This window comes from Rhinolophus sinicus, chromosome 1 (assembly GCF_057876585.1).
Source record: "Rhinolophus sinicus isolate RSI-liver-muscle chromosome 1, RSI-T2T, whole genome shotgun sequence".
NCBI lineage: Eukaryota > Metazoa > Chordata > Mammalia > Chiroptera > Rhinolophidae > Rhinolophus > Rhinolophus sinicus.
The window spans coordinates 74,141,037-74,168,646 of NC_142501.1; the positions used below are offsets into that span (position 1 = coordinate 74,141,037).

General features: G+C 36.4%; 1 protein-coding gene across 9 annotated transcripts in view; it reads left to right on the forward strand.

The window, feature by feature from the left end:
* The window catches only part of NAV3 (neuron navigator 3), a 772,754-nt gene that overhangs the window by 604,025 nt on the left and 141,119 nt on the right, over nucleotides 1-27,610 (forward strand). For 8 of the 9 annotated variants that reach the window (XM_074325380.2, XM_088800952.1, XM_019753171.3 and 5 more), the window contains 3 exons: nucleotides 2,828-2,943; nucleotides 15,668-15,776; nucleotides 16,463-16,846. In XM_074325380.2, the coding sequence (XP_074181481.2) occupies nucleotides 2,828-2,943; nucleotides 15,668-15,776; nucleotides 16,463-16,846 (609 nt within the window). Of the gene's footprint in view, nucleotides 1-2,827; nucleotides 2,944-10,780; nucleotides 12,250-15,667; nucleotides 15,777-16,462; nucleotides 16,847-27,610 lie in introns of those variants that run through there. The other variant, XM_074325383.2, reaches the window with a different exon arrangement.

Consider the following 27,610-nt stretch of genomic DNA (forward strand, 5'->3'; position numbering starts at 1 on the left):
TGGCTGTCACCTGTCTGCCTTCCCCCCAAGAAGGAGAGAAGAAAACAAGCCCATTGCTGGTTTGGGAAATACGGTTACTTTTCATTCCCATTTGTTGTGCTTATAAAGCACGGACTACAAGGCCATTAGTTAAGGTTGACTCAAACCAGTTCTGTTTGTATCAACATGTATGACTATAATCATGTCAAGATGAATCCACAGAGAGATATATTTTTAATATAATCAATATGCAAACCCACGTTTATGAAACTGGAAATTTGAAGATTGATAGTATCTAGGGTTTCTGGCTGAGTTCCTTTAAATGGCACGCACATATAATAGCTTCTTTTATTTAAGAGTAAAATTTAAGGTAGTAAAGCGTAAAGTTTGGGGTACACCAGTGGATATTGTCATATCCAAATGCTGTCTGTCATTAACAGTAACAGTAACTGAGCTATCTGTCAGCTGAGGGGAACTCAAATGTAATAAAATACTCAGTGTCCGGTGGCATGTGGATGGAGTTAAACTGTAGGGTAGTGGTTAACAGAACAGGATTTACAGGCAGCCAGGTTTAAGTGTGGGTTAAGTATCTACCAGCTTGTTATGTAGGGCAAAATATTAAATCTCTAGAAGCCTTAATTTATCTACATATGAAGCACCTACATTACAAGTGTCTTAATCCATTCAGGCTGCTAAAACAAAAACGCTGTAACCTGATTGGCTTAAACAACAGACATGTATTTCTCACAGTTCTGAAAGGCCAGGAAGACACTGGCAGATACAGTATCTGGTGAAGGCCTCCTCCTGGATCATAGGGGGTCCTCTTCTCACATGGCAAAAGGGGCAAGGGAGCTCTCTGATTGTCTGTTTTATAAGGGCAGTCGTACCATTCATGAGGGCGCCACCCTCGTGACCCAATCACCTCCAGAGGCCCCACCTTCAATATGATTACACTGGGGATTGAGTCTCAACATATGAATTTGGAGGGGAAATATTTAATCCATAGTAACAGGATTATTGTGAAGTTTGAGTGATAGTCCATAAGTAAAACACTAGGGATAGTACTTGGCATATAGTAACTGCACATAAACAAGAAATCGCTTTTGTGTTAATCATTCGTGAAGTCTAGACTTTTAACCACTACAACGCTTAGTAGCAGACCCTCTTATTAGAACTCTAAATTCATGGCATTTTTGCAATGCGGTATCTTACAGCTGTATCTTATTGTTTCGACAGGTATTTGTAACATGTTAACATGTTGTAAATGCACAGTAAGATAGTGCACATAGGACAGTGTCTGCTAAATATTTTGAAGGATCATCATGATACTCATTTTTTTCTTTTCAAGTTAAGATGAGGAAAATGCAATACCAGTTTATGTGGAAACAGTGAATGATGCCACTGCCCTATGTCAAAATGGACCTTTTGGTTAGAGAACACTATTCATTTTAAAGTCTTCATAAATTATTTCATAAATCAATCCTGAATTCTTTTATTTTATTGGAATGAAGCAGGCACAAAAATAGAGGAAATGTTGGGAATCTTTGGATATCTAACTGAAATTCTTTGATCATATGTGTATATCTTAAATCTTTACCAGTTAGCATTGATTGTCCCTCTAGAGACCGGAGTTAAAATCTGATTGTGTGTAATGAGGTGGAAATCCTGGATAAATGGATGGCTTATAACATATGTAGAGCAGAGATCTAGATGCGTTTAGATGTGTATACCAATCAAAGATGACTTCTGAGTCCTTTTTGTAATTATTTGAAGATTAACTTCTCCATGTTCCTTTCTTTGGTCAATCTGTTTCCCTTTCAACACTACTATAGGTAACGTATAGGGAATACCATGGAAGATACACTAAAGAACTTAAAAATTAGGTAAATAAGATTGTCTCTTGTGACTTAAAATAAAAATACATTAAAGAGTGAATCAGCCAGAAATATGCACTGCCACATTAAAAAATAAAATGAAATAATGGCTTCTAAGACAAGACTGAGCTGTCAGAAGCGTGAATACTTTTATAAAGAGTGTCTCAGGCAGGGGGAGTGGGGACTTAGGCAAGGGAATTTAGTGCTAGGCCTCATATATTAGGGAAGATGGTCATAGTCAGCTCCTGAGGAACACTTTTTAAGATGTTTGTTTGGAGCAAAGCAAAAACTCAACTCCCAAAATACATCCTAAATACTCTTGCTTCATACAGATTTTCTTAGAGGGAGATACCATGAATGTTTAACACTAGACATGACCACAAGCATTCAGGTTCCTGTGACAGCTGCTGGCCTCGTTCTAATAAAAATCAGTTGGCATTGGGCTTTAAACAACCATCTCAGCGAACTACTTAATGTGACTCAGCTTCTAAGAGACCAGTCTGTGAATACTGAGGCTGCATGACTTATAGGCCAATCCTGGCTCACAGCCAGCTCACCGAGGCAGCTTTCTTGGCAGACAGCCAGTAAGCTTTCCCTGGGGTCTCCAATCTCACTACATACTCTCCTTTTGAACTTCTTTGGCAAGTAATCAAAATCCTTAGAACATTTCACAGCAATTTTTCCCCCTTTATTCATAGACAACAGACTAAGGAACAGGTCAGGGAGATAGAGTGGCCCACAAAAAACAGGCCCAAGTAGAAGACTAGACTATAGTGGACTTTAGAAATGAGTAGGGAGGGGCAAGGAAATTCTCCTAGAGTTAGACAGCTTTGGAATGTCCCAGTCATAAAGAAATGCTTACTTCCCTTGATGGAAAACTTTTAATATGTTGATTTCTTCTTATACTAGAGAACTTTGATGAGTCACGGGCGACCGTAATTTCTATTTATTTCTGTCTTCTTGGTTAATTTCAGAGCACATTCAGAAAATGAAGGTACATCGTTACTATCTGCTGACTCCTGTACCAGTCCTACTAAGATGGATTTATCATATAGTAAGACTGCTAAGCAGTGCCTGGAGGAAATATCTGGTAAGTGACCTGATTGATGGGTAGGTCAAACCTTAGAATTTTGTTAATCTCTCCATAAGTCTTTTTATTAAGTTGTATTTATGCTATACTGTTTCTCTTAAGCATAAATGGACTGTGTACATCTCATGGTTCAGGGATTCTTAGATATTTGACTGTTCTGCTTAGGGTTATCTCTTTGTTGCTCTGTAAAAATGATAGTGCTTTCAGAGGCTGAGATTTTAAGTCATTACTGCCCTTGGTCAAGTTGAATGCAATTGGGGGTGAAAAACAAAAGCAAAAAAACCCTAGAGACTCTTCTATTGTTAATCACGTAGCCGTTGTACATATTTGGAGATTTAAAACATATTGAGGATCAGGTGTCCATGTACATTTTTCATAGCCAATCTAACAGTGTTCTGTCTTTAATTCTGTATTTAGAACATGTCTACATGGTGACTACAAATATGTGTTCTGGAAATAAAAAGTCTAATTATGAAAAAAAAGACATACACATACAATGTAAGAAAAAAATATATATGGGGTGGCCGGTTAGGTCAGTTGGTTAGAAAGTGATACTGACAACACCAAAGTTGTCGGTTTGATCCCCCCATGGTCCCACCATAAGCTGTGCCCTCCTTAAACAAACAAACAAAACTATATATATATATATATACCCCAGACAAAGTTTGTCAGATATTTAAGTGTATAAAACAGGACTCTCATCTTTAGTCTAATGCTTTTTCTAGGATTCAGGTAAGCCTAGGCACGTATGAAAGGCCTTTTGTGTAATTTTATTATGGTGTTTCCCTGAAAATAAGATCTAACCAGGAAATAAGCCATAGCATGATTTTTTAGGATGCTCGTAGTATACAATAAGCATCTTTTGGAGCAAAAATTAATATAAGACCCAGTCTTATTTTCTGTGAAATACGGTAGGGTTTATTTTATATTATGAGCATCCTGAAAAATCATGCTAGGGCTTATTTTCCAGTTAGGTTTTATTTTCGGGGAAACACGGTATATATACGTCTGTATTCATGAAGAACTATGTAAGCTTTTAGCAAAATATACTGCTCCTAAAGGGAAAGAGAGTTTAAGAACTTTTTATCTGTTTCTAAGTATAAGAATACATGGAGTAGAAGTAAGTCTGTATTCCAGAAAATCTCTGGCTTAACCCTTGTAAGTTCCAAAGAAAAAACTTAAAATAACTATTTAATGAAAAAAATTACACTAGTAATCCAAGGATTCCAAGTATTGCTCTGAAGCTCATGAAAGTAACCATATCACAAATTTGGGGGTTAAGAAACATCTTACATCAGCATACTTGAAAGACTTGGCAAGCATTCGCCATTACTGCAATACCCACCAATGGATATTGACAACAGTGACAGCACAATATCCCAGGGTTCCTTTTGGAATTAATATCAGTGATATCATTAGGCATCAGAGATTCCGTGTGGTGATTACAGTGAGCCAGTGCGGGGGAGGGGTAGAAATGGTTATGCAAAACATAGCTATGGGGATGGTATTTGCAGATTTTTCAAATACTTGGGGGGAATGTTAGCTTTCCCATAGCTCCAGAGAGCCCCATGGTCGAAATGATGATGGATATCTGCGTTTTGACTTTTTAAAACCTAGTGTGGCATGAAGATGCATACACTTCACATATTTCTTTACTTGTGAATGTCTTCAATTAGTATCAAAAGGCCTATAAAATACTAGAGTTCAAATAGTAAGGGAAAATGCATTTAGTACAGTTTGAATTCTAATATTTACATGAATTTCACAAAGAAACATTGTCTATTTTCCTGAAATTAATATATCACTGATTAGCTTTGATTAAATATATTTGATTTTTTTCTCCAGTTTCCTAATTTACCATTTGATCATTTTTTCATACTTCAAGTTAATATTTTCATTTAATGTTCTGATGTTTTAATAGAATACTACTTAAAAGTGAAATATAAACTAGACTTATATAACAATAATTTAATTGTATATTGGAATGTATAGTACTTTAGCAATAATTTATTATATAGAATCATAGATTTGAGTCTATGATTTAAATACGAATATAATAAAAGAAAGAAAGCAGCAAATAAATGCTGAAATGAGGCTTATCTGATTTTGTCATTTAATTTAGCCAGTATTGGGGTAGTAAAAATTTCTCTCAGTGCAAACTTGAGATTTCATGGGAGAAAGATGATATTTGTTTATGGTTAGTAAGCTATAGATTGAGTGCCATAATGTGAGAAATCTGGATGAGGGTGTACAAGTACCAGTGATGAGAGAATGACTATCATACCCTGGCCTTTTTTTCAATGATCTTGTCTTCTAATTCCTCCCAAGCTACTTACATTCACGGTCATACCCTACACCCTTAACTCCCTTGCTTCTCTCTCACTTCATTATACTCGTTTGAGGAAATCACAGACCTGGTTACATTCAGCTCTGCACCTAGTCCATACCAGTAATGAATCAACCTGGAGTAAAAGATATCACATGTTGACATGACTCACTTTACTTTCATGACTACCAATCTCAAGTGCATATTTAATACTGCTCAGGAATCATTCCATATTTCTGCGGTCCATTTACTCCTTTTTGTAACATTTATTTTCTTCTCAAACCTACAACACCACCTGTCCCATCCTTTCTCTTAACCAATGACTTTGATGTTGACTTCACTGAAAAAACTTAAAGCAGAAAGAAAATAATTTTGCAACCCCCTGCCATGACATCTACTTACCTGTGTGCACTATGTATACCCATTTTTTTCTCCCTTTCCTTGGATTACTTTTTCTCCTACCTCTCCCTCTCCACCAAATCATTCTCTTGAGCCCACAGACTGATACTATTTCTCCAATCTTAACTAAAAACAAACAAATAACCAATCTTTTCTTGACCCCTTCCACAGCTTTCCTCCACTTTCTGATTTCTTTTGTTGCTAGTACAGCTTCTACATTCTGGCTGCTAGAGAAACCACAAACCATATAAGCACTTGATGTATTGCCAAGCCCTACCTTAGACTGGTACACAGGATGTTCTTTCAGAGACAATATGAGATATGGGAAAAGCAGTATTTTAGGAAGTAGAACAATTAATTCTGGCCCCTGAACTGCCATTATTTAGTTGTTTGAATTGCCCCCTGGCTCCTGTTTTTGTGAAGTGATTATTGTGATGCTTAATAAACTCACGGGATTATTGTGAGATATGGTTTTATTCTCCCATCCGTCTTTTCAGTAGTCACCATCTGGTACATTATACATGCCTGGCATGCCAACCTTTGGGAAAACAAACATGACTGAGATATGAGTCCTCCTATGGAAGAATAAGAGGAAAAATAAAACTGTAAAACCACAAATGATTGAATTACTACACATATGAGAACAGCTATCTTAGCTGTCAAGAGTATATAAGGCTTAAAAGAAGGTCAAACATGTAGGTATATTGTAGAATTCTACTGGACAAAGAAATCAGGGAATAATATTTCAGGAAGAAACAACTTCAGTTGAAATAATTTGGAAAAAATTCTACTTACCTTTTTATTTTCATTAGTTTCTTATTATAAGACAGGGAATTTCTCCTAAATTTATTGGGATGTTGGTAGCTCGTGGGTTTTCTGTAACCTGAAGTTTCAATGCTATTCCCATTGTTGAACTTTTTTTGCTAATGGTTAGTGTGAGAGCCTCACTGAGGAGTAATTCTGTCCTGCTCTCCAAGTGAAATAGCCTTAATGATATAGAATTCTGATGGAGTTAGTCTTGACAGGGTAAGATCCAGGTTTTGTGAATTTTTGAAGCCTATACAATTTGGGGGAGTCTGAAAATAATATAAAACTACAAAATTATATACAGTGTTTAAGAAAAGGACTAAAGGAGTTAGTCATTTTAGAAGTATTTTGTTTAAACAGAGGGATAAGCTAATGGTTACATGTGTTTTTTCTGACTTACCAGACTTTGTAATGAATAATGGGAAATATGTAGTGTTTAAGAACTTTGTGAATGATCATTTAAGTTGCCTTTTTCTTGAATATTTATAAAGATATTTATAAAGATAACGAAGATCGGCTCAGGTAAATTAAATCAGTTTAGATCTTTTACTTAAATAGCTACTTAATAATTATGTTTACCAAAGAGCTGGAATGCAATCCTTTTCAGAACAGCATAGTAGCTATACTTTGTTTTAGTTCTTGGCAAAATTAGAGTAATTTATATTTTTAGTATTGATTGGGATTATTTGTCTCCTATTCATTGAGGCTTCCTCCTCTACCTTGTATAACATACATTTATATGTGTGAATACAAATAAATATAAATACACTCATGTATGAACGCACACTCGAAGCAAGCATAGATAGCTGCCTCTAGAGAAGCAATAAGTAGGTTCTCTGCTCTTGTTCAGGATAAATTTATGGACCAATGTCGTTCTATCTCTTAAGCACCATTGGCTTCACCATAAGCATACCTTGATATCTTGGTATAGTTTTGCCTGATTAGTTTCCATTGCTCAGTCTGCTAATAACAGCATCTTGATTTTTTTTCTGGGATAAGGCGACCATAATCCCATCATTCTCTGTTCATGTGGGTCAACTGAAATTGACCCAAGCAGATCCAATCAGAATAACCCATTCCCTTGACCACAGTGACACTCAGGAATGGACATGTGACCCAACTCAGTTCACTCAAAACCAGTGAGAATCAATCCAGAACCTTTCCTGAGACTATTGGGAAAGAGACACTCTCTTTTTCTCACTAGACCTGAAGCTAATCAAAAGAAAGCTTGGAGCTGCTGGCAGTTACCTTCACCCCCAAGTGAAACAAGCATAGAGGAAACACAACCTAAAGCAGGAGAGAATGAGCTCAAGGTCTCGTTGAAAATGTCTGAGCCCCTGACTGAGCCATGCCTGAAACTATCCCGCTTCCGTTCCCTTCAATTTTCTGTTATGGTACCCAGGGAAAATCCTTTTTGTGCTTAAACAAATGGGAAAAGCATCCCTATTACATAACCTGCGAGAGGAATGACATGTAACAATGTGTGACATTGTTAAGGAGCACATTGAATGACTCACATTGCAAAGCAGATTTGTTAGAAGGATTCACTGAGTTAGCTGGGGACCTTGCTGTTTATATTTTCATATATGCAGGAACTACGCGAAGTTATACAAAATTGTCTTCGAGATTAAATGGTAGTGGAAACTAAGAATATAGTTAAGTATGATATGAAGACAAGCATCGGAAGAGTGACAGTCAATAAAATGACAAACCGGAGAAAACTCAGGACTCACAAGCAGAGACCTTATAGCCCTTTGAAGTCCTTATGTATATAATTCAAGTTTCTTATTGTGTTTCATGTTCTCAGGGGGGAAACCTAGTGATATTTACCTGATCTGAAGATGGTGGATCCATTAATTATTACATATGGGTGACCTGTAGTATGTAATCTGTGGCAATGAGTGAGTGAGCTTCTTGCTTCTAGCTTATCCTTTAAAATTCAAGCCATGACCTCGACATTGTAAGTCTGGCTGAATTGACAGTTCAGATTTTACAGCTTTGGCTTGGGTTTGTTTCATTCTCGTATTCATTGACAAAAATAATTTAGCCTCAGAGACCAACCCTCTCATCAAGTGCCAAATGTACAGTGAGCTTTATTTTTCATTGCACTGAAATCACTCAAGAAAGTTTTTACTTTTTTTTTCTACATAGGTTCACACTTGCCCTTTTTCTGCATAAAACTATCTACCAATATGTATGACATTTGTTTAATACACTTTTTAACCTTTATCTAGAATTTATATTCAACTGAAAAACATTAATAGATGCCAGACTGACTCAGTATCAGCAAAGCTGGCTTGTCATTTGTAAAAAAAGAAGAATTGGATGAATTTAGGAAGTCATTTTAGAAGTATTTTGTTTAAACAGAGGGATAAGCTAATGGTTACATGTGTTTTTTCTGACTTACCAGACTTTGTAATGAATAATGGGAAATATGTAGTGTTTAAGACCTTTGTAAATGATCATTTAAGTTGCCTTTTTCTTGAATATTTATAACGATAAAGAAGATCGGCTCAGGTAAATTAAATCAGTTTAGGTCTTTTACTTAAATAGCCACTTAATAATTATGTTTACCAAAGAGCTGGAATGCAATCCTTTTCAGAACAGCATAGTAGCTATACTTTTTTTCAGTTCTTGGCAAAATTAGAGTAATTCATATTTTTAGTATTGATTGGGATTATTTGTCTCCTATTCATTGAAGCTTCCTCCTCTACCTTGTATAACATACATTTATATGTGTGAATACAAATAAATATAAATACACTCATTTATGAACACACACTCGAAGCAAGCATAGATAGCTGCCTCTAGAGAAGCAATAAGTAGGTTCTCTGCTCTTGTTCAGGATAAATTTATGGACCAATGTCGTTTCAGGGGAAAACATGGCTGTAACTACAAGTTGATGACAATATCTTTAAACAAAGAACCTAACAAAAATGCCCTTTAGATATTTTCTCTGTTACAGTTTTTTTCTTCATAATAACCAGCCCCTTCTCATTGGCTCCATTGGACTTAGCCCACTTTTTCCTGGGTTCATCCCTGCAAGAAGACTATATTTCCTGGCACACTGAATCAGGGTGGACCATGTGACTTGATTTGATCAATGAAATGTGAATGAAAATATGACATGGGCCATTCCTGATCAGAAGCTTTAAGAGCCATTGCTTGGATTTCTCATCTCTTTTTCACTCTGTTGTGAGAGCAACATGTCTCAGATTGGAGATTCTCTCCTAGCCTGGGTCTTACCCTGTTTCCCCGAAAATAAAACCTGGCTGGACAATCAGCTCTAATGCGTCTTTTGGAGCAAAAATTAATATAAGACCTGGTATTATACTATATTATATTATATTATATTATATTATATTATATTATATTATATTATATTATATTATATTATATTAAAGACCTGGTCTTAAATTATAATAAAATAAGACCCGGTGTTATATAAATTTTTGCTCCAAAAGACACATTAGAGCTGATTGTCCGGCTAGGTCTTATTTTCAGAGAAACATGGTAGACAATGCCCACTATAAAACTAATTTATGTAATTAACAGATTGGGCATTTTCCCTAGTTCATTTTTCTGAAGTGAAATATCAGGATTAATTTAATCATATTACTTCAGAAAAGAGTAGGGATTTATATGTAAATTTCAGTGTCGTGAATATTTCTACATATTTCTCCACTTTTCCCCTTTTAATAAGGAATTCTTATGGACAGAAAAACCTCGAAAGTTTTTCTTTAAGTACTCTTTCTTAACTCTCAGATGTACACATGGTATCAACTATACCTGATAAGTGTATTTTAAAAGTTTCTAAAATCAGAATTTTGGGGAAGTGGCATAGCATACACAACCAGTACAAAATACAAGATATTTGTCTTATTAATTTTTTGTTTTTATCAAAATATTAAAAATAAAGGGCTGTTTATGCTGCAGTAGGTTTATGGCATAGACTAGGAAAAATGCTCAACATCAAAAGATTTAATGTGCATATTATGTTTTTTTGTCACATCATTATGTGCTATACACTTGGCCATAAACTTTCAATTATATGCTTTGAGGGAAAATATTGGGAACGAACCGTGTGTGTGTGTGTGTGTGTGTGTGGCTATTTTTTATAGAAAGAAATTGTAATTTTTATTGTCTCGTTAGGATTTTCCTAAATAGTTCAGAATAAAAAGCCCTGAATTTGTTCTGTAAGAGCTGAGGGAGTCTTTTCCTTTAAAGCATTATCTGTCAGCTGGTGGAGAGTGTCATGCTCCATTTTTCAGGTCCTTTACAGTCTTCAATTTGATTTGTGCTTTTACAGCACAAATCCCAACATTCAGAAGGCAGGTCTGCATGCTTCAGCTGCCTGGAGCTATAGAGAATGAGTCTGTCATTCTCAGTGTCGGGAGTGTGTGTTGTGTATGTGAGTGTTGTATGTGTGTGTGTGCGTGTGTGTGTGTGTGTGTCCGTATTTGAGACGGGGTGGCCAAGAGTGATTTACATGTGCATAGGGTTAACAGTGCAGAATGTCATTCAGGCTTGGCTTTGAAACCTGTGGCATACTAGGCTGGACAGCCGCTTCCGTGCCTGTTTTCATTTAGCAGTATCTTTGCTGCCATGGCAGCCAGCAGCATACACTGCAGCAGCAAGGAAGAGCCATAGATCTGAGAATGCAGGTGGAATACTAAAATGCGAGGCGCTCGTGCAGGGCTGGGCGTCAGTGCTCTTACTGCTCTTAAGGGACTCTGATGCAGAGGCTGTACGTGCTACACTGTGTCAGCTCATCTAGAGTCAAGGGCTGCAGACCTAAATCAGTAAAGGGCTCGTGATAGGTGGACCAAAAAAAGAAAGCTAGAGACATCGCTGGTGTTTGACTACCTCGCATCTGGGAACAGAGAAGCAATAGAGGGAAATGCGGACCCATCACCCAGCTGAGACATGCGATTGGAGGAAGATGGGAAAACGTAGTTGGATTCCTGTGCTACTTTTCAGCTGGAGCAGCGTCTTTGGTGAACTCTTTTTCTGCTTCAGATATGTTCAAGAAAAACGTTTGTAAGTAGTACTGATGAGGGGGATGAGGTGGCAAGCTAAATTGTAGCCAGCTAATTAATTGTACTGTCTTCTAGATATCTTATATGAATGTTTGAGCCTGCCTGGGCTTTTAGTGAAGTGCACGTGTTAATTAAAACCAAAAGGGCTAGTTGCCATCTCAGTGCAAAAAGACAATATGAAGTCCAATTGAAAAGAAGAAACCACTAGAACAGCCATGCAGAGGCCGGCTGAACTCTCTGTGTTTCGGGGAAAAGAAGTAAGGAGAAAGGGAGCTTGCCTTCAGAAACAAAAGTCTCTGACCAATCTTGCCCTCACCAGTGAGGGGGAGAGGAGACCCACTGTGCGCATTTCCAACTGGTTTGGGAATGCAGCAAAGGCCAGCCAGAGAGAATCCCACTATGCAGAGAGGAGCTCGCTGTCCAAATTCCTCTCGAGGTCGGTTCAGTCCCTGTACCACAGCAGCACTTCAGGGGCCTGGAACCTCTTACCTGCCAGCCAGTCAGGCACTGAGGGCTCAGAGGATTGGGCTTCCAGAAGAGGCTTGGAAGGTGAGAGTGATGAAGATAGCAGGTCCGAAGATGAAAACGGGTCCTCCCTGCCAAGCAGCATCAGCAGGAGCTGGGCGGAAGAAGAGGGAGAAAGCTGCCTGCGGGAAGGCACAGCTCATCTGGATGAGGACGTGATCCTGACAATGCTTGGTGATCTGGAACAGGCACTTTACACTGACTTACTAGGTAAGTCGGGTTTGCTCTTAAAACAAGGATGGAATTTTAAGAAGCTGCACGTTTGCCTTAGCCAACTAGCTTTCATTCTTTTGACTGATATTTTTTTAAACTATAGTTACTTAAAAAAAACTTTCTTTTTAATTCCCTGTTTCTTGAAATTATTTTTGTTGTAAAGCTGACCTATGGTAACCAGTTGTGAAGTCGATTTGGAGCAAGTAAATAGCAGCAATGTGCCCTGGGCGTTATTCACCTGGCGTCCAGTACATTCTAGGCATCCATAAATATTTGGTTACTATTTTAAAACCCCAAACACGTTTTTTTACTTACTCATTAATAGGGCGTTTTTATTCAACTTCCCTCAAGTTAGTCTCACCACAGGTAGCTAATGAAGAAGAAAGGGCCTTATGGGTAAATTTTCTCTATAGCCGTTTGCTCTGTTGCCTCAGTCATACCTGAATAAATGGCTCTTGTTTGTACCTCAGTAACAAGCACCATGAATTTTAGTAACCTTCTCAGAAATGCAGAGGCCTCTTCTGACAGCTTTACTCACAAACTTTTATTTGTTTGTTTGTTTGTTTTGGTGCTTGGCACAAAATACTCATGAGTGTGCACATTAGGACTATTTAAACTACTATGTAGATAAGTGTGAAATGTTTTTATACTTTACAAACTAGATCTTTTTGATGACATGAGCCTCGGTAGTAACTTGTGACATAATCTTTAATTGACTAGATATGAAGATGTCGGAAGTAATTCTTCAGTTGTCTTCATATCATACTTAACTGTCAGCTTTGCCGCCGGCCCACATAAGTAAACTGTATACATTTTAATTTTTATATCTAAACTCAGTACCCTACTGAAGTATATTTACATCATACGGTTCCTATTCAAAAAGTCACAAGTATTAAACCCACTGGTTCAAAAAGTCACAAGTATTAAACGCACATCATACTTTATATCAATGTGTATTTCCACAAAGGACTTCATACAGGACTCCTTAAATTTGAAAGAATGAAACCTGCCCAGTGATCTCTTTGTTCCTGATTCATACAGCTGATGCTAAATATAGGTTTTTTTATTCTCTATACAGACCCTGCTGTTATAAGATGTTTTATGAGATTTTCTGGAATCTTAGTGAAACAGCTTTAGAAGAAGAAAGCTTAGAAAGACATCAGAGGCAAATAGTGCTCGTTTTTAAATATTAGTTTGGCTTTAAAAGTGTAATGTTTCCACAGTAGTGGGGAAGAGTGGTTTCTGAACCTGAATAGACCAGGTGCTGAAGATTTACTTCTTCACCATTGTGTGATTTCTGTGATAAACTGCTTCTCACAAAAGACTTGAGTGCGGTACAAAGGCAAGAGAGGGAGTCTTAATCCTTAACAATCTTTTTCTCTTTTCTTTTCCTTTTTTTCCTTTTTTTCTTTTTTGATCTTTTGGAACCGTAGAATCACATAATATTTATCTTTTGCCTTTACTGTGGTGGCATTTATTCTTGTTATGAGGAGGATGGAAAGCATTTCCAGGGAGAATATGGTTAGAATCTGATGTGTTATTAACAGTTCTGAGTTTTAAAAGAATGTTAATCTATAAGGTTAAAGATTGCATGACTTGAATTAGCATAGGAAAAGTTTATGCCGTGTGCTTGAAAGCACAACATGCCTTTTACTATTTCTTGAAAATATATTTACTTTAGGGACGTTTTCAGTACTCTCTAAGTTTGAAATACTGATGCTATTATTGAGCATATTTTAATCATTCAAATAATTTGTAAATTAAAAGGAAGAGATTTATAGACTGGCAGAGTGGTGGTTGTCCAGGATGAGGAATAATGAACAGTGTAGTGATGTTTGGCTGAAGAAGAAAACAGAGGAATTATTAGCAGTTGCTGTCTTCCAACACTTGTGTGACTGCTGTGGTAAAGATAGTGTAAAGTTGTTCAGTTGGTTTCAGAGCCACTGAGACCACTTGGTAAAAGGTAAAGGGAGGCAAATTATTACTCATCTTTAGAAATATTTTCACAATTATACCTGTCTCATGTTGGAAGGAAATGTCTTTTACTGGAGATGGAGAAGCCTTTCCAATCTTGGGGGTTTCAGGGAGAGGCACCGACCATCTCCCAAAGGACACATAGACGAGCTCACTCATTGGCTGAGAGGTAAGGTGAGACAGTCTCTGAAGGCCCTGCCAACTCTACAATTATATTACAAATGTTAAATTGGTGCATTTGTTGTATATTTTTAAAAATCAGGAATGAATCCTAGGGAAGAAAATTAACATTGAATATCTGCCTATATTCTTAAAACAGATTATAGACATGTATCTTGAGTTTTTATATGCCATTCATAGTGGAATTTAATACATGCTATCTTCTACCTTCATTTTTCCTTCTCTTTTTCTTTTTTTCCATCCCTTTTCCATTTCCTTCCCTTTCTTACCATTCCTTGCCTCCTTTTAATTCATCGATTCCAATTCCTCCCTTTTCTTTTCTTCTTTCTTTCTTTCTTTCTTTCTTTCTTTCTTTCTTTCTTTCTTTCTTTCATTCATTCATTAAATTTTTTCATCACTAAACAACCTCTCAAGTTTAACTTAAACAGAACAAAAACTATTTCCTCTACTCTCTTGCCATGTTATTATCCAGATGTGTCAGCTTCAAATGGCCACTGGCCTGGGAAGTATTGCATGGCTAAAAACAAAACGCTTTAACGGCACCTCTGTTCCCATATGATAGATACTGGTTGTATAAGGCCAGCATTATTTATCACACTGGCAGAACTGTTTGTTTCATGACCATTAAACATTTTCTAAGTTTAGATGCCTAGGACTTTGCTGGAATTCTGTTGTCACATGTGGATGTTTTGGTTCCCTGTAGATAGTACAGATATAATTTAAAATAAAGCCATCCAATGTTGTGAGTCTTAGTCTATGAGTCTAAGAAAATAAAAGGCAAAAAGATATTACTCCTATAAGAAAAGGTCTCCATCTTTTTATCTTACCTCAGAGTTCAAATGTATACTTGATACATAAGGCAAGTTTATCTCAATTATTCTGAGTACACTTAGAAACAGGTAACTGCAGAAATAATTAGGATCCAAATAATTTCAGATTTTTAAATTAAATTTAGTAACATGGAGTAGTATACAATGTATTTCCAAATGATTCTCTCATTTTGCAGTGATTAGGTGATAGACCTACAAAGTATTATTGTATTATCACCACCTCAAATTATTACTTGTAACAGTACATTTGTTTCTGTTCACATTTAATTTGTAGAAAAAACAATTATAATTTTCAGATTATAATCATTTGGAATTTCCTACTATCATTTTATATTTAAGAAAAATAATTTATAGTATTTATATATGTATATAACTGCTCTCAGGACAGTAAACAATATGAAAACAAATGTATTATTATGTTACTTTTCTAGGTGAAGACCCCGAAACAAGAAGAATGAGAACAGTGAAAAACATAGCAGATTTGAGGCAGAATTTAGAAGAGACTATGTCCAGTCTTCGTGGGACCCAGATAAGCCACAGGTTTTTCTCAGTTCTGCACATTTTGGGACCAGTAAAGAAAAAAGTTACAATCAAGCACTTAACTTCTTATAATGGTAGAGAAGGGATTTTAGTTTTCCTTGCTATTTTCTCACTTAAATTTTATGTGACAGTCAAGTGCTTACTTTTAGCACATACCCAGGGAGTTTTTTTCTCCTGTCTATCCACCTTTTCTTCAGTGTAATTTCCCATCCAAATTGAATTGGCTACTGAAACTACCACCATCACTACTAAGTGCATTTGCATGCTTCCCCTCAAGAACAATTACAGAAGTTACAGTTGAAATGCATCTGGGAAGGAGTGTTAGAGAGACTTTTAGACCTTATTGTAGTTAACTTCCAGAATAGTTCTGGGGAGGCCACAATGGGGTAAATTAAACGTTTGTTGAGAATGTGAAACAGTATTTTGTTTTATCTAAAATGTAACAATGGCCTTTCTTTTGAAAGCAAAAAAACAGAACAAAAAAATCTGCTCATGAATGCCCCTTCCCACAATTTGACATCTGCAGAGGTATTTAGAATCTCACTGTGAATGTGTAATTTGACTTTCATGAAAATAGCATTCTTCTAAGAAATTACTCTCAATTCCAGCCTTTCCTGTCTTCACTATTCCTAGTCTATGGCCCCAAGTGAACCAGAGTATAGTTATGTCTCCATTTTATTTGGCAGCACCCTGGAGACCACATTTGACAGCACTGTGACAACAGAAGTGAATGGAAGGACCATCCCCAACTTGACAAGCCGACCCACTCCCATGACGTGGAGGTTGGGCCAGGCGTGTCCTCGACTCCAGGCTGGAGACGCTCCCTCCCTGGGTGCCGGCTACCCTCGCAGCGGTACCAGTCGGTTCATCCACACAGACCCCTCCAGGTTCATGTATACAACGCCTCTCCGTCGAGCTGCTGTCTCTCGGCTGGGAAACATGTCACAAATAGACATGAGTGAGAAAGCAAGCAGTGACCTGGACATGTCTTCTGAAGTTGATGTTGGTGGCTATATGAGTGATGGTGATATCCTTGGGAAAAGTCTCAGGGCTGATGACATCAACAGTGGGTAAGTGGCCCTGGTCCCAGGTCTCTAACAGAATGGTGTCAGGAGGAGAAGTGGTCTACTGCGATGCATTCATTATAAAAACAGCATATAGGTTAGTCACAGTCATTAGAAAAAATGTGAGAATGCTAAGGTATTTAGGGTATTTCAGTTCCTCTCTTCTGCTCATTCATGAAAAGTAAAATATCTAAAATGTCTATAAATCTTTTTCATGATAAGCCAATACGTTTCTCTGTTGTTAGTTCAGGGAAACACATGCCCTCTGTTTTTCAGAGTGATTTTTGCATGCTTCTTAAAGAACATATTTTATAGTGAAGGAGACAAAAGGAATTTTGCTGAGCTGCTTGATTTTTTTTTTGTTATTTTTCCTTGTCATAGCTGTCTGCAACTGCTTTGAGGAACAAATATTTTACAGCATTATTAAATTTTGCACCTCTACTCTACCTTGAGGGAAAATCATTTTAGAGTTGAAAGCTTTTATGTATTTATTTTTGTGACAGTATCGGATTTGCTCTTTCATCATAGCCCTTGTTTTCCTACTGTTTCCTATTACATTCTAAGAATGCTGTGATTATAAAACTTTTAAAGCATTTTGGCAATTTGGAATACTTAGTTCAATCTGAGAGTGATTCCCAATGGAGGCAATAGAATATTTCTATTAAAACTACTTTTATTAATTATCGCTCTTTTGAACACTTCCTGTCACTTTGTTAAGTGCTTTAAAGATATTGATTTATTTGACCTCCCACCACCGGCCCTTATGAAGTAAGTATTTTTATACTTGTTTGATGGATAAGGAAACTGATCCTAAATGGCCCTAACTGCATATGGAAAGGCCAGACTTGCGTTAGAACTCAGGTATGTGTGACTTCAAAACCCAGACTCCATAATGCAAAGGAAAGCTTCCCAATTAACCTTATCTGTATGTTTCATGTGAGGCTGGGTTTTGACCTGCTCTTTGTCCTTATACATCTGAGAGTACCAGTGTCAGAAATCATTCTTCTGCATGACTAACCATTCCTGTCTTCATTCATGAAAAGCTTGTTTGAAGGGTGACAGGACCTAAAAAATACAAAAGAACTTTTGATTACATTTATAGCTGTGCTCTGATACCCTGATATCCACCAGTCCATTCCAGGTAGGCACCTTACCTGAATTTCTAACAATTTAGAATTAGGGAGACAGATTACGGTCCACTAGGGTAGGAAGTAATTGAGTTGCCAGTGGAGTCAGAGTGTCTAATTTAAATCCCTTTCTACCATTTGCCATCTGTGGACTCCTTGGGAGCTTAATTTATCCAAATCATTTTTTGTCATCTGTAAGGAGGGTGACATTGCAGAATCTCCATGAAATTATTCGGAATGAAAGCAATAACCCACAACATTGTACGTAGCCCAAAGTCTGTCGCAATATAAGTGCTTAATAAATTTATCATCATCACAAGTGCATTTATTATCATTAATAAATTAATCATACTAATTGTCATTGGTATTGTTATCATTATCATCAGTATTTAACACCATCTAGGAGAGAATACCCAGTTCAGGGAGCATGATGGCCACACAAGAATAGCTACGTCATGAGCTTTCTCTTCCTTGTGTCTCCCCTCTTTCTTCTCCATTCTTTCCTCTTTCCCTCCAGTACCTTCCTCTCTTTTCTGTCTCCCTCTCATTAAATATGGGCATATATGTGTGTTCATCTTTTATATTCACTACTTGAATAAATATTTAATTATGCATATATATATATATATATATATATATATATATACACACTCATATGTTCACGTGTACACACACATATGCAGTTAGTTACATTATTTGCAGTAATTATAAAGTCACCACAAATACTGAGTGAATACTGAAGCATTACTCCTGGGAAAAGACAGACTTAGTTTCCTGCCAGCCTTTGGTCATAGCATTTTCATCAATGGATCACGATGTAATCTTGTTTTATGTGTATTTCAGTTTAAAGACACCTTATTTATTATTTAACACATATTTGTTGATTCATTACCATTGAACTCATGCCCAACAGCTGTGCAACCCAAGCCTGAATGAAGCTTATCTAACACACATATTTTTTCCCGTAAGACACACCACAGTCTTCTTACACTTAGTCACACAAGACAGTGCCTCAGCCCTATTCCTGAAGGCCATAAACAGCAAAATCTCCAACAGGAAGCACAGAAATATGAAAAAGGTATCTTTAAATAGACTGTGAAAAGGACACTTATTTGCAGTAGGAGAGCTGAAAAAGAAGGCAGAACGTCATCTTATTTGACCTCAGCTGGGAATGTCTGCATGGGCAACTCACACTTTTCCCTGCTCTGAGTATGTCCATAAATGACTGTGAAAGTGCTGCAAGTATTGATTTTGATGCTACAGATATTAGCAAGTAGGTAAATTTGCGAGTACGGAATTTATGAATCATGAAAATGAACTGTATGTATTTCCACATACATACAAGGCTTATCTGGAGACAGAAAGCATATCTTCGGAGCAGTTTACATCAGAAATCAAGGGCATCCACAATGCAATGTGGGAGTAATATCAAAAGGTTCATACCGATAAAATTTGAATGAAGAGTTCAGAATAAAGAGAAAGCTCTATATCCTGGAAAGAAATAGAAAGGAATGAATAAGAAATGGAAATATTTTACTTCTGTTCCCTGATTTAAATAGCTATAGAGGGAAATATATTAAGAGAAAATTTGTAAGAAAAGTGTAAGTATTGTGGAAGATATGTCATTCAGCAAGCTTGACTGAAATATAATGTTCAGAGCAGAAGGACAATTGAATTAGATGACATTCAAAGACCTTTCCCTTACCTGAGATTCCTGGAATCTGAATATTTAAAGCAGGGGTGTCCAAACTTCTTTCAATGTTTTTTACCAAGGGCCATATGCGGTAAAATATACAAACAGCCAGGCCACTCACTCGAGGTGAAGTACGTATTGCCTCACCTGGTTTATTTAAGTAAACTAAATATATTTTTGGAATTTGCTGCGGGCCAATTAACAATGGATTGCGGGCCGCAGTTGGCCCGCGGGCTGCAGTTTGGACACCCCTGATTTAAAGGTACAATTTGAGGGATAAGGGCTGTGTGACAGGCTTCAATAACATTAAGCTAACAGGTTTAAACTGTGGAGGATAAGCAATGGAGAGCACTGATTGTTAGAGAAGATCACCTACGAGTCACGGAACACCACGTGAGGATGGTGATGGTTTTTGAAAGGCCAGTTTAGGGGACATCTGCAAAATGGAATGAGGGAAGAAGGTCTGGGGGTAGATTTCAGGAATCTATTGCAAGAATTTTGGTCCAAGATCATAAGTCCATTAATATTGGAGGGGCATTGATAGAGCTAAAAGGAGGGAAAAAATTGTTATGGGAGGTACCACAAAGGAAAAACTTACAGAAGCAATGATAGGCTGCTGATAAGGATGTATGAAGCAGAGAATTCAGACAAGATGCCCATTTGGTAAGCACAGGAGGTAGAAAATGATACCATTAGAGAAAATAGGTGCAGAGAGTAGTGATTTTTTTTCTTCCAATTTTGATGAGAAAGCAGAGAGAGGAGATGATGAGTGTAGAATTAAAAATGCAAAGTCTGAGACAGTGGGATAAAGCAAAAGTAGTATCCAGGGTGGAGCTATAAGGGAGAGTGTGGTCTCATATTGGAAGATAGTAGAAATTATGGGAGACATGAGGACCCCTCGGGAAAGAATAGAGAGGGAAGAGGGATCATGAGCTTATGTACGTAGCTATGTATTCAAAAAATATTTTCTGAGTTCATTCTATGTGTCAAGCAATAGTCTAGGTACTGTATGTGCAGTGGTGAGTGATACTGTGTTTCCCCGAAAATAAGACCTACCCCGAAAATAAGCCCAAGTTAAGATTGTCAGCCAGACGTAATGTAGCGTTTAGTACATTATGACGATGTTCCAGAAGATGACATGACTGTATTTGAATAAATGTAGATTGTTGTACATGATAAAATAAGACATCCCCTGAAAATACACCCTAATGTGTCTTTTGAAGCAAAAATTAATATAAGACCCAGTCTTATTTTCGGGGAAACAGAGGAGATACAATGTCTGTCCACATGTAATTCACTAGTGTTTTAATATTTTTACAGGTGCTCATTTGTTCAGTAAATGAATATGAATATATACACATATGTATGTAAGTGTGTGTGTGTTTATATATTCTTAGATAAGAAATTTTTTGAGGCAAGTTTTTTAAAACGACTGATTTCTCCATATAATAATATATAGGTATAGCGGTACTTAGAAGCATTTTGTATTTTCCAGGTCTCTAGCTGTATTAGTGAACACTAACTTCTATAACAGAGAAATCTCAAAATCTCAGTAATTTAACACAAAGATGTTCATTTCTCCTTCACATAAAACCCTCATTGGTGTTTCTGACCTCCGGATGGGGAATGCCCACCATATTGTCTTTCAGAGACTAAGGTGGATGGTCGGTAATTCTGCTTTTATCCAACCAGGTTTCCAGTGTCACATTGGGCATTGATATTCAACAGGCAGATGGCAAAGAGAGGAAGACCCACGGTATAAGACTAGTTTGTATATATCAGGCCTGGAAGGGGTACATATGTCTTCCAACCACATTCCCTATTCTAAAACAGCCGCGTGGCCACATCTAACTGTAACAGAGGCCATGAAATATGGTTCAGCTGTGTGCTGAAAAGGAAGAAGAAATTGCTTCGATGAGAGCTGGCTAGTATCTACTGAATTCACTAAAAACACCCACAAAATGTTGTTACCATGTTTCCCCAAAAATAAGACCTAGCCAGATCATCAGCTCTAATGTGTCTTTTGGAGCAAAAATAAATATAAGACCTGGTCTTATATTATATTACAGAAGATCTGGCTTATATTGTGGTAAAATAAGACCTGGTATTGTATTGTATTGTATTGTATTGTATTGTATTGTATTGTATTGTATTGTATTGTATTGTATTGTATTGTATTATATATTATATATTATATTATATTATATTATATTATATTATATTATATTATATTATATTATATTATATGACCCAGTCTTATAGTAAAATAAGACTAGGTTTTATATTAATTTTTGCCCCAAAAGTCGCATTAGAGCTGATGATCCAGGTAGGTCTTATTTCGGGGGAAACACGATATACCCATTGTCCTTCCTACTTATTTCATGCCTCAATGGAAACCCAGTTCAGACTTCTATTCTCCATTTTTGTTCCTTATCAGTCTTTCAAATGAAGTCTTGGAGAGGTCAACAAATGAGTCCATTTAAATATGCATCAGTAGTCCACATGTTTTATGTTGACAACAGTCATTCATATTTAGTATCTAAATAAAGGAAGTAAAAGTAACACAAATCCCGTATGAAAACTTCCTCTGGTGATGTTTACCTGCTTGGCCTTCTACATTTTCTGTTTGCCGTGGTAAAGTACAGGATGCTGAAATTTAGGGAATGATGCAGAGTTCTGTTCCCTGGGTAGAAAGTGACTAGACATGGTCAGCAGGTGATATGGCTGGTCTCAGCCCAAGTGTGATTAGTGGAGATTGTGTGAGAACACCCAGGATGTGCTGTACTTCAGTGCTTACCATTTTACATAGTGGGCCATTGTTGGCATCAGTGGGACGTATTCCGCTGTCTCAGACTATAATTAAAAGGTGTGAAGAGGAGAGGGCTAGAGACATCCCAGGGGAATTTTAATTTGATGGTGTTTTCCTTAAATAAGAAATAGGGCAAAGAAATGTCTGTGCTACAATTAATGAAAACATTCAGTCACAAAATTAACTTCTGCTCCTAATTTTTAAAACTACATTTCAGTGGCTAAAGGGACAAAAGACTCAAAAGATACAGTAATGAATGAAGAGATTTAATTTAGGATTTTTTTTCTCATGTAACCACAAGGTCTGTCATGAAATCAATGGGAATGGAGTTTCATTTTTTTTCATGTACTTTAGGTAGAACTCAGAAAATTAATCAGCATTCTGCGAATTCAAAATTTCTTGAAGATTGCAAAATCTTATCTCTTTCTTCTCTTTTAAAAATTATTTTAAAGACTTGGGGATGTGAATCTGCCAGTAATTAGGAATTAGAGGAAGCCTCTTACTTAAAATGAATCTCTTTGAAAAAGTCTCAATTTATGAAGCCAAAAAAGGCACACTCCCGGAAAACTGGGGGGAAGTTACATATTTTAATTACATTGAAATTGAAGTTATCTGCAGGTGTCACAGTGATAAATGGTTGGGCCAAGAAAATAACTTAAAATTCTAAGTTAATTTTCATGGTCCCGACACAAAATAATGTCATTATGGGAATGAATTTTTTAAAAGGGGAGGCAGATATTTTAATCCTGCTTCTCCCGTGATCCTCCCTCAGTTCTCCTTTGGTGAACTTTGTGATGACTGAAGCATGTACAACATTGGAAAGGGTTACCTGAGTTGGCTTAAAAGGGTTTACACGGTAAACCACAGATTCCTAATCCCGATCGTTCTACTAATTTCACATTCAAGGTATGAGAGTTATTTTTAGTCAATGTAGAAATTCTAGTGGAAAAAAACAGCTAGTAATTCTAGCATTTACATAGCACTTACTACATGCTAGACAATGTTCTATGCGTTTTACATATATTATCTCATGAATAATCTCACCAGAATGGTAAGAAGTAAGCATATTTTACTCTCTTCATTTACAAATTGAACAACTGAGGCAGAGATAATTTAAGGGACTTTAGGTAGAACTCAGAAAAATAATGAATTGGCATTCTGAGAATTCAAAATTTCTTGAAGTATACAATGCTGGGGTTGAACCTCAGCAGCCTGGCTCCAGTCGGAATTTGTAACCATCAAGACATACTGAGCCTGGGAGGTTATCTACATGTCTGCTTTGTACACATTTTTCTCCTGGAAGTTGAATTTTTACAAACAGACATAACAAACCTTTACAGCAATCATTCATTATTAGTATTGTTTTCTTAGCTAGCACATTTGATCTAGGGGACAACTCTAAGTATTCTCTGTGCTCATCTGAAAGAAGATGCTGAGCTGGAGTTCCCTTAAGGTTCAAAAACAAAACAAAACACTTGAGATGCCCTGTGTGTTCATGTCATTAAAAAATTGCTAATTGTAACATACCATGGCTGATATGAGGTATTAAATGTAAAAATATAGAATTCAAGAAAGATACGGTGGAAGCATAGGTTTTAAATATTCCCAAGCCCCCACCGCCCCCCCCCACACACACACACAAACAGACAAAGCACCTAGATAGCAAAGCCAAAAACATGATTATTGTTTACACAAAAAACATGATGGCAGGGTATCATCTCAAACCCCAAGTAGAAGCAATTGGGGACAAACAGCCAAGAGTGAAAGGACCAGTTTGGTATTGGCAACTCTGTGAGAAGAAGCAGACGGCAGCAGTGGAGCATCTTGTAACACTGAGAACAGTAGAATCCAAGAACAGTTAAAGAAAAACTGATGAGAAAACATTCTCCTACAGGGCTGATTTGAGGATATCAGCTGAAGCCAGGAGGGTTTTTGGCCACCTGACCAGCCAGGAAGAGTAAGGGCCCAACATCATGTGTGAAGGGAATGGAGTAATCTAGTTACTAAGAATTCATTAAGCTGTCTAGCAACAATTCCCTTCCACCACAGAGCCCACACTGAGGAAAACCTTCTGGAATTAGAAACCAATTGAAAGGACGTGGCAATAAAGGTAAAGCTAATAAAAATGAGAGATAGAAACAGACTTCCCAAATCTCAAAAAGCTAATTACCACATTGTTAAGCACTATGCAAAAATAACAGAAACAGCTAGTGTGTGAAGTTAGAAAGGGTTCTAAATCAAGTGTCTTTTCATTCAGAATACTTCATTTCGTATAAAAATAAGCAAGAGAAAAGTATCCAGATAAAACCCCACATAAGCCATAAATATATGCAGCACATATAACTAATAAAGGATATCAATGAGGAAAGAAGAAAAAAACCAACAAAACAAAACATAAAATTTAATAGAAAAGTGAGCAAAAAAGGCATAAAAAGACATTTCACAAACAAAACAAAAATGGCCTATAACAAAGTAAAAATATGATCAACCTGCTTGGTAATCTGGAATTTGTAAATTAAAACCAAAGAGAGAATTCTCATCCATAGGCAAGTAGGAGTTTATTCTGAAACTATTTTGAAAACTGTGTGGCATTGACTAGTAAGGTTGAAAACATGTATGTATCTCTTATGATCCAGTGATTCTCTTCCTAGATACGGACCTTCGATAAGCTCTTCCCTGTAAGCACAGGAAATGTGTGTACACAAATGTTCATGGTATCATTATTTGTAACAACAAAAAGACTGAAAAACAAACAGCTCAAATGCCCATAATAGGCAAATGGATTAATAAACTGTAGTGCACTTGTAAAATGGAGCTATACAGCTATAAAATGAATAACAGAACATTACACATCAAGATAGATGATTTGCAAAAATGTAATTTTGAGTGAAGGAAAGTAGTCATAAAAGAGTACATATTGTATGATTCAATTTATATCAAGTTCTAATCCATGAGATGCTAAGCGATGTATATTTTGGGAAATATGTCTATGTGGTAAAACGTGAGGGAAAAGGAAAGGAATGCTTAACACAAAATCCAGGGTGGTAGGTATCTCTGGAAGGGAGGTTTGGGGATGTGACAGGGAGGAGCCTGTATGGACAGTGAAGAAACGGGAAATGTTCTAGCCAGGTGATGCATACATGAAAGTTGACATTATTTTTGTTATTATTTAAGTGTACTTTTATACTTTATACACTTGCATAAATCTATATCACTATAAAGTATTTTTTTTAAAGCATGGAGTGGCTATGAGCATAGATTTATATATCTTTATGTTGATTGAGAAAGTAGAATTGAACAACATAAAAAGGATCTTTACAACTTTTTTCTATTTCAGTGAATCCCAGACATAATTAGAGCATAATGATGCAATTCACAGATTTGAATACACTCCATCTTATAATAGTTGGGGGTAGGGTGGTGAGTGACAAGAAGAGAGAGTTATATATCTAGATTATTGATTGGGTGGATGGTTAGTTACCCTGTAACTATATTAGCATATACAAAAGGAGCATGAGTTTTAGTGGTGAATATATGGTCAGTTTATGTTATATTTGATGTGCTTGTGGGAAATCCACATATCTCTGCGTAGGAAGCAGTTTAATATCTCATGCTAGAGCAGTTTGGAGCCACATGGCCCGAAAATATTAATGTAGAAAACAGACACCTAAAGAAAATTGGCCATTGAGTATGCAAAGTTTATGTACATAGAAAGAAGAGAGGTGGCAGTGGAAGGGAAGAGGAATTAGTAATATTTTGTGAGACTACTGGGTTTGTTGTTATTTTTTTTTAATGTGAATTATTTTATAGCTTATAGAGTTTGAACATGCTAAAATTATCCTACGACTTTCATTGTTGTAGAGATTTTAGTTTTGTCAATAACCTACCCAAGTTTCCTTTGGAACTTTGTTTTTTTGTACCAATCTTCCTCCTTGTAACTATTACTTACTTCTTTAACTCATCTTGGCTGACAGTTTGGAAGTTTAGATATAATATTCTTAGGAAGTCTTTTTTATTTAACTTTCCATTATTCTTTCAAAACGAATCCCTAAAATTTATAGCTCCCAGATTGTACCATAATTTTCTTACAGGGACTATGTAATTTATGATTCTTTCAGATTATTAAATCCTTCAGAAAGAATGAAAAGAAGGAAGAATTACTAAGAGAAAATTTAAATCAGGAATTTGTTTTGCTTGTGGGATGCCTGTACATAATTTTTCAAATAACAAACTATTCTCTTACCAACATTCAGCTGAGAGAGCGTCTGTTAACAGAGGAATTATACACTGATGACTTTTTGATGCAATTAATACCTGTTATAACCTATTTGATATTACCTGGAAAGTTGAAGGGCCAAAGAAAAAGGAACATCCTTTGTAATGCTCCTTGAAAAAAAATAGTTTTTTATTAATTCATTGAAGTTTTAAATGTATGTTTTTCTCTTGAAAATTAATTTTCAAAGCAGTAGACATTTGTCTATAGAACTGAACTTTTCTGTAAGTATTGAATAATGAAAGGTTATGTTTCTAATAGAAGTGATCTTTCATCTTAGTTCTTATTTACATGCATAACCTTTATTCGTAAAGTTGCTGAGATCTGTTGTAATAGTTTCTTCCTACAATATGAAGCCTTTTAATTTCAACTAAACAAACAATATATTTGTTGATCCCACACTATGTATAAAACACTTTCCTAAACACTTTTGGAGATACACAGATAAATAAGACAGACCGATGAGATGTAAATTATAACATGTAGACATTGTTATAACTTACTCCAGAGGTTGTTTAGCATAAAACATGATGGTTAAAAAAAAAAAAAAGGAGTATCTCACCTATCTGGAGAAAAGATTTCTACTACCCTGAACCTTTTAAAACACAATTTCAAAAGGAGAGTGAATGAGAAAAATATTTGCTAAACACTTACTTTATCAGAAATGTCATATACCCTCCCTTAAGAAAAGAGGAAATAGCTACATTTAAATATATTTTAGACATAGATTGGGAACTGTATGAAAAATAAGCTAAGAAATTGGAAGTAAGAATAAACACTGAAACAGTTAACAACACCAAGGTGTGCCCGGTGACAAAAAGTGTGAAGGAAAATTTTTCTTTAATCTTTAATTGTCTCATTTATTATC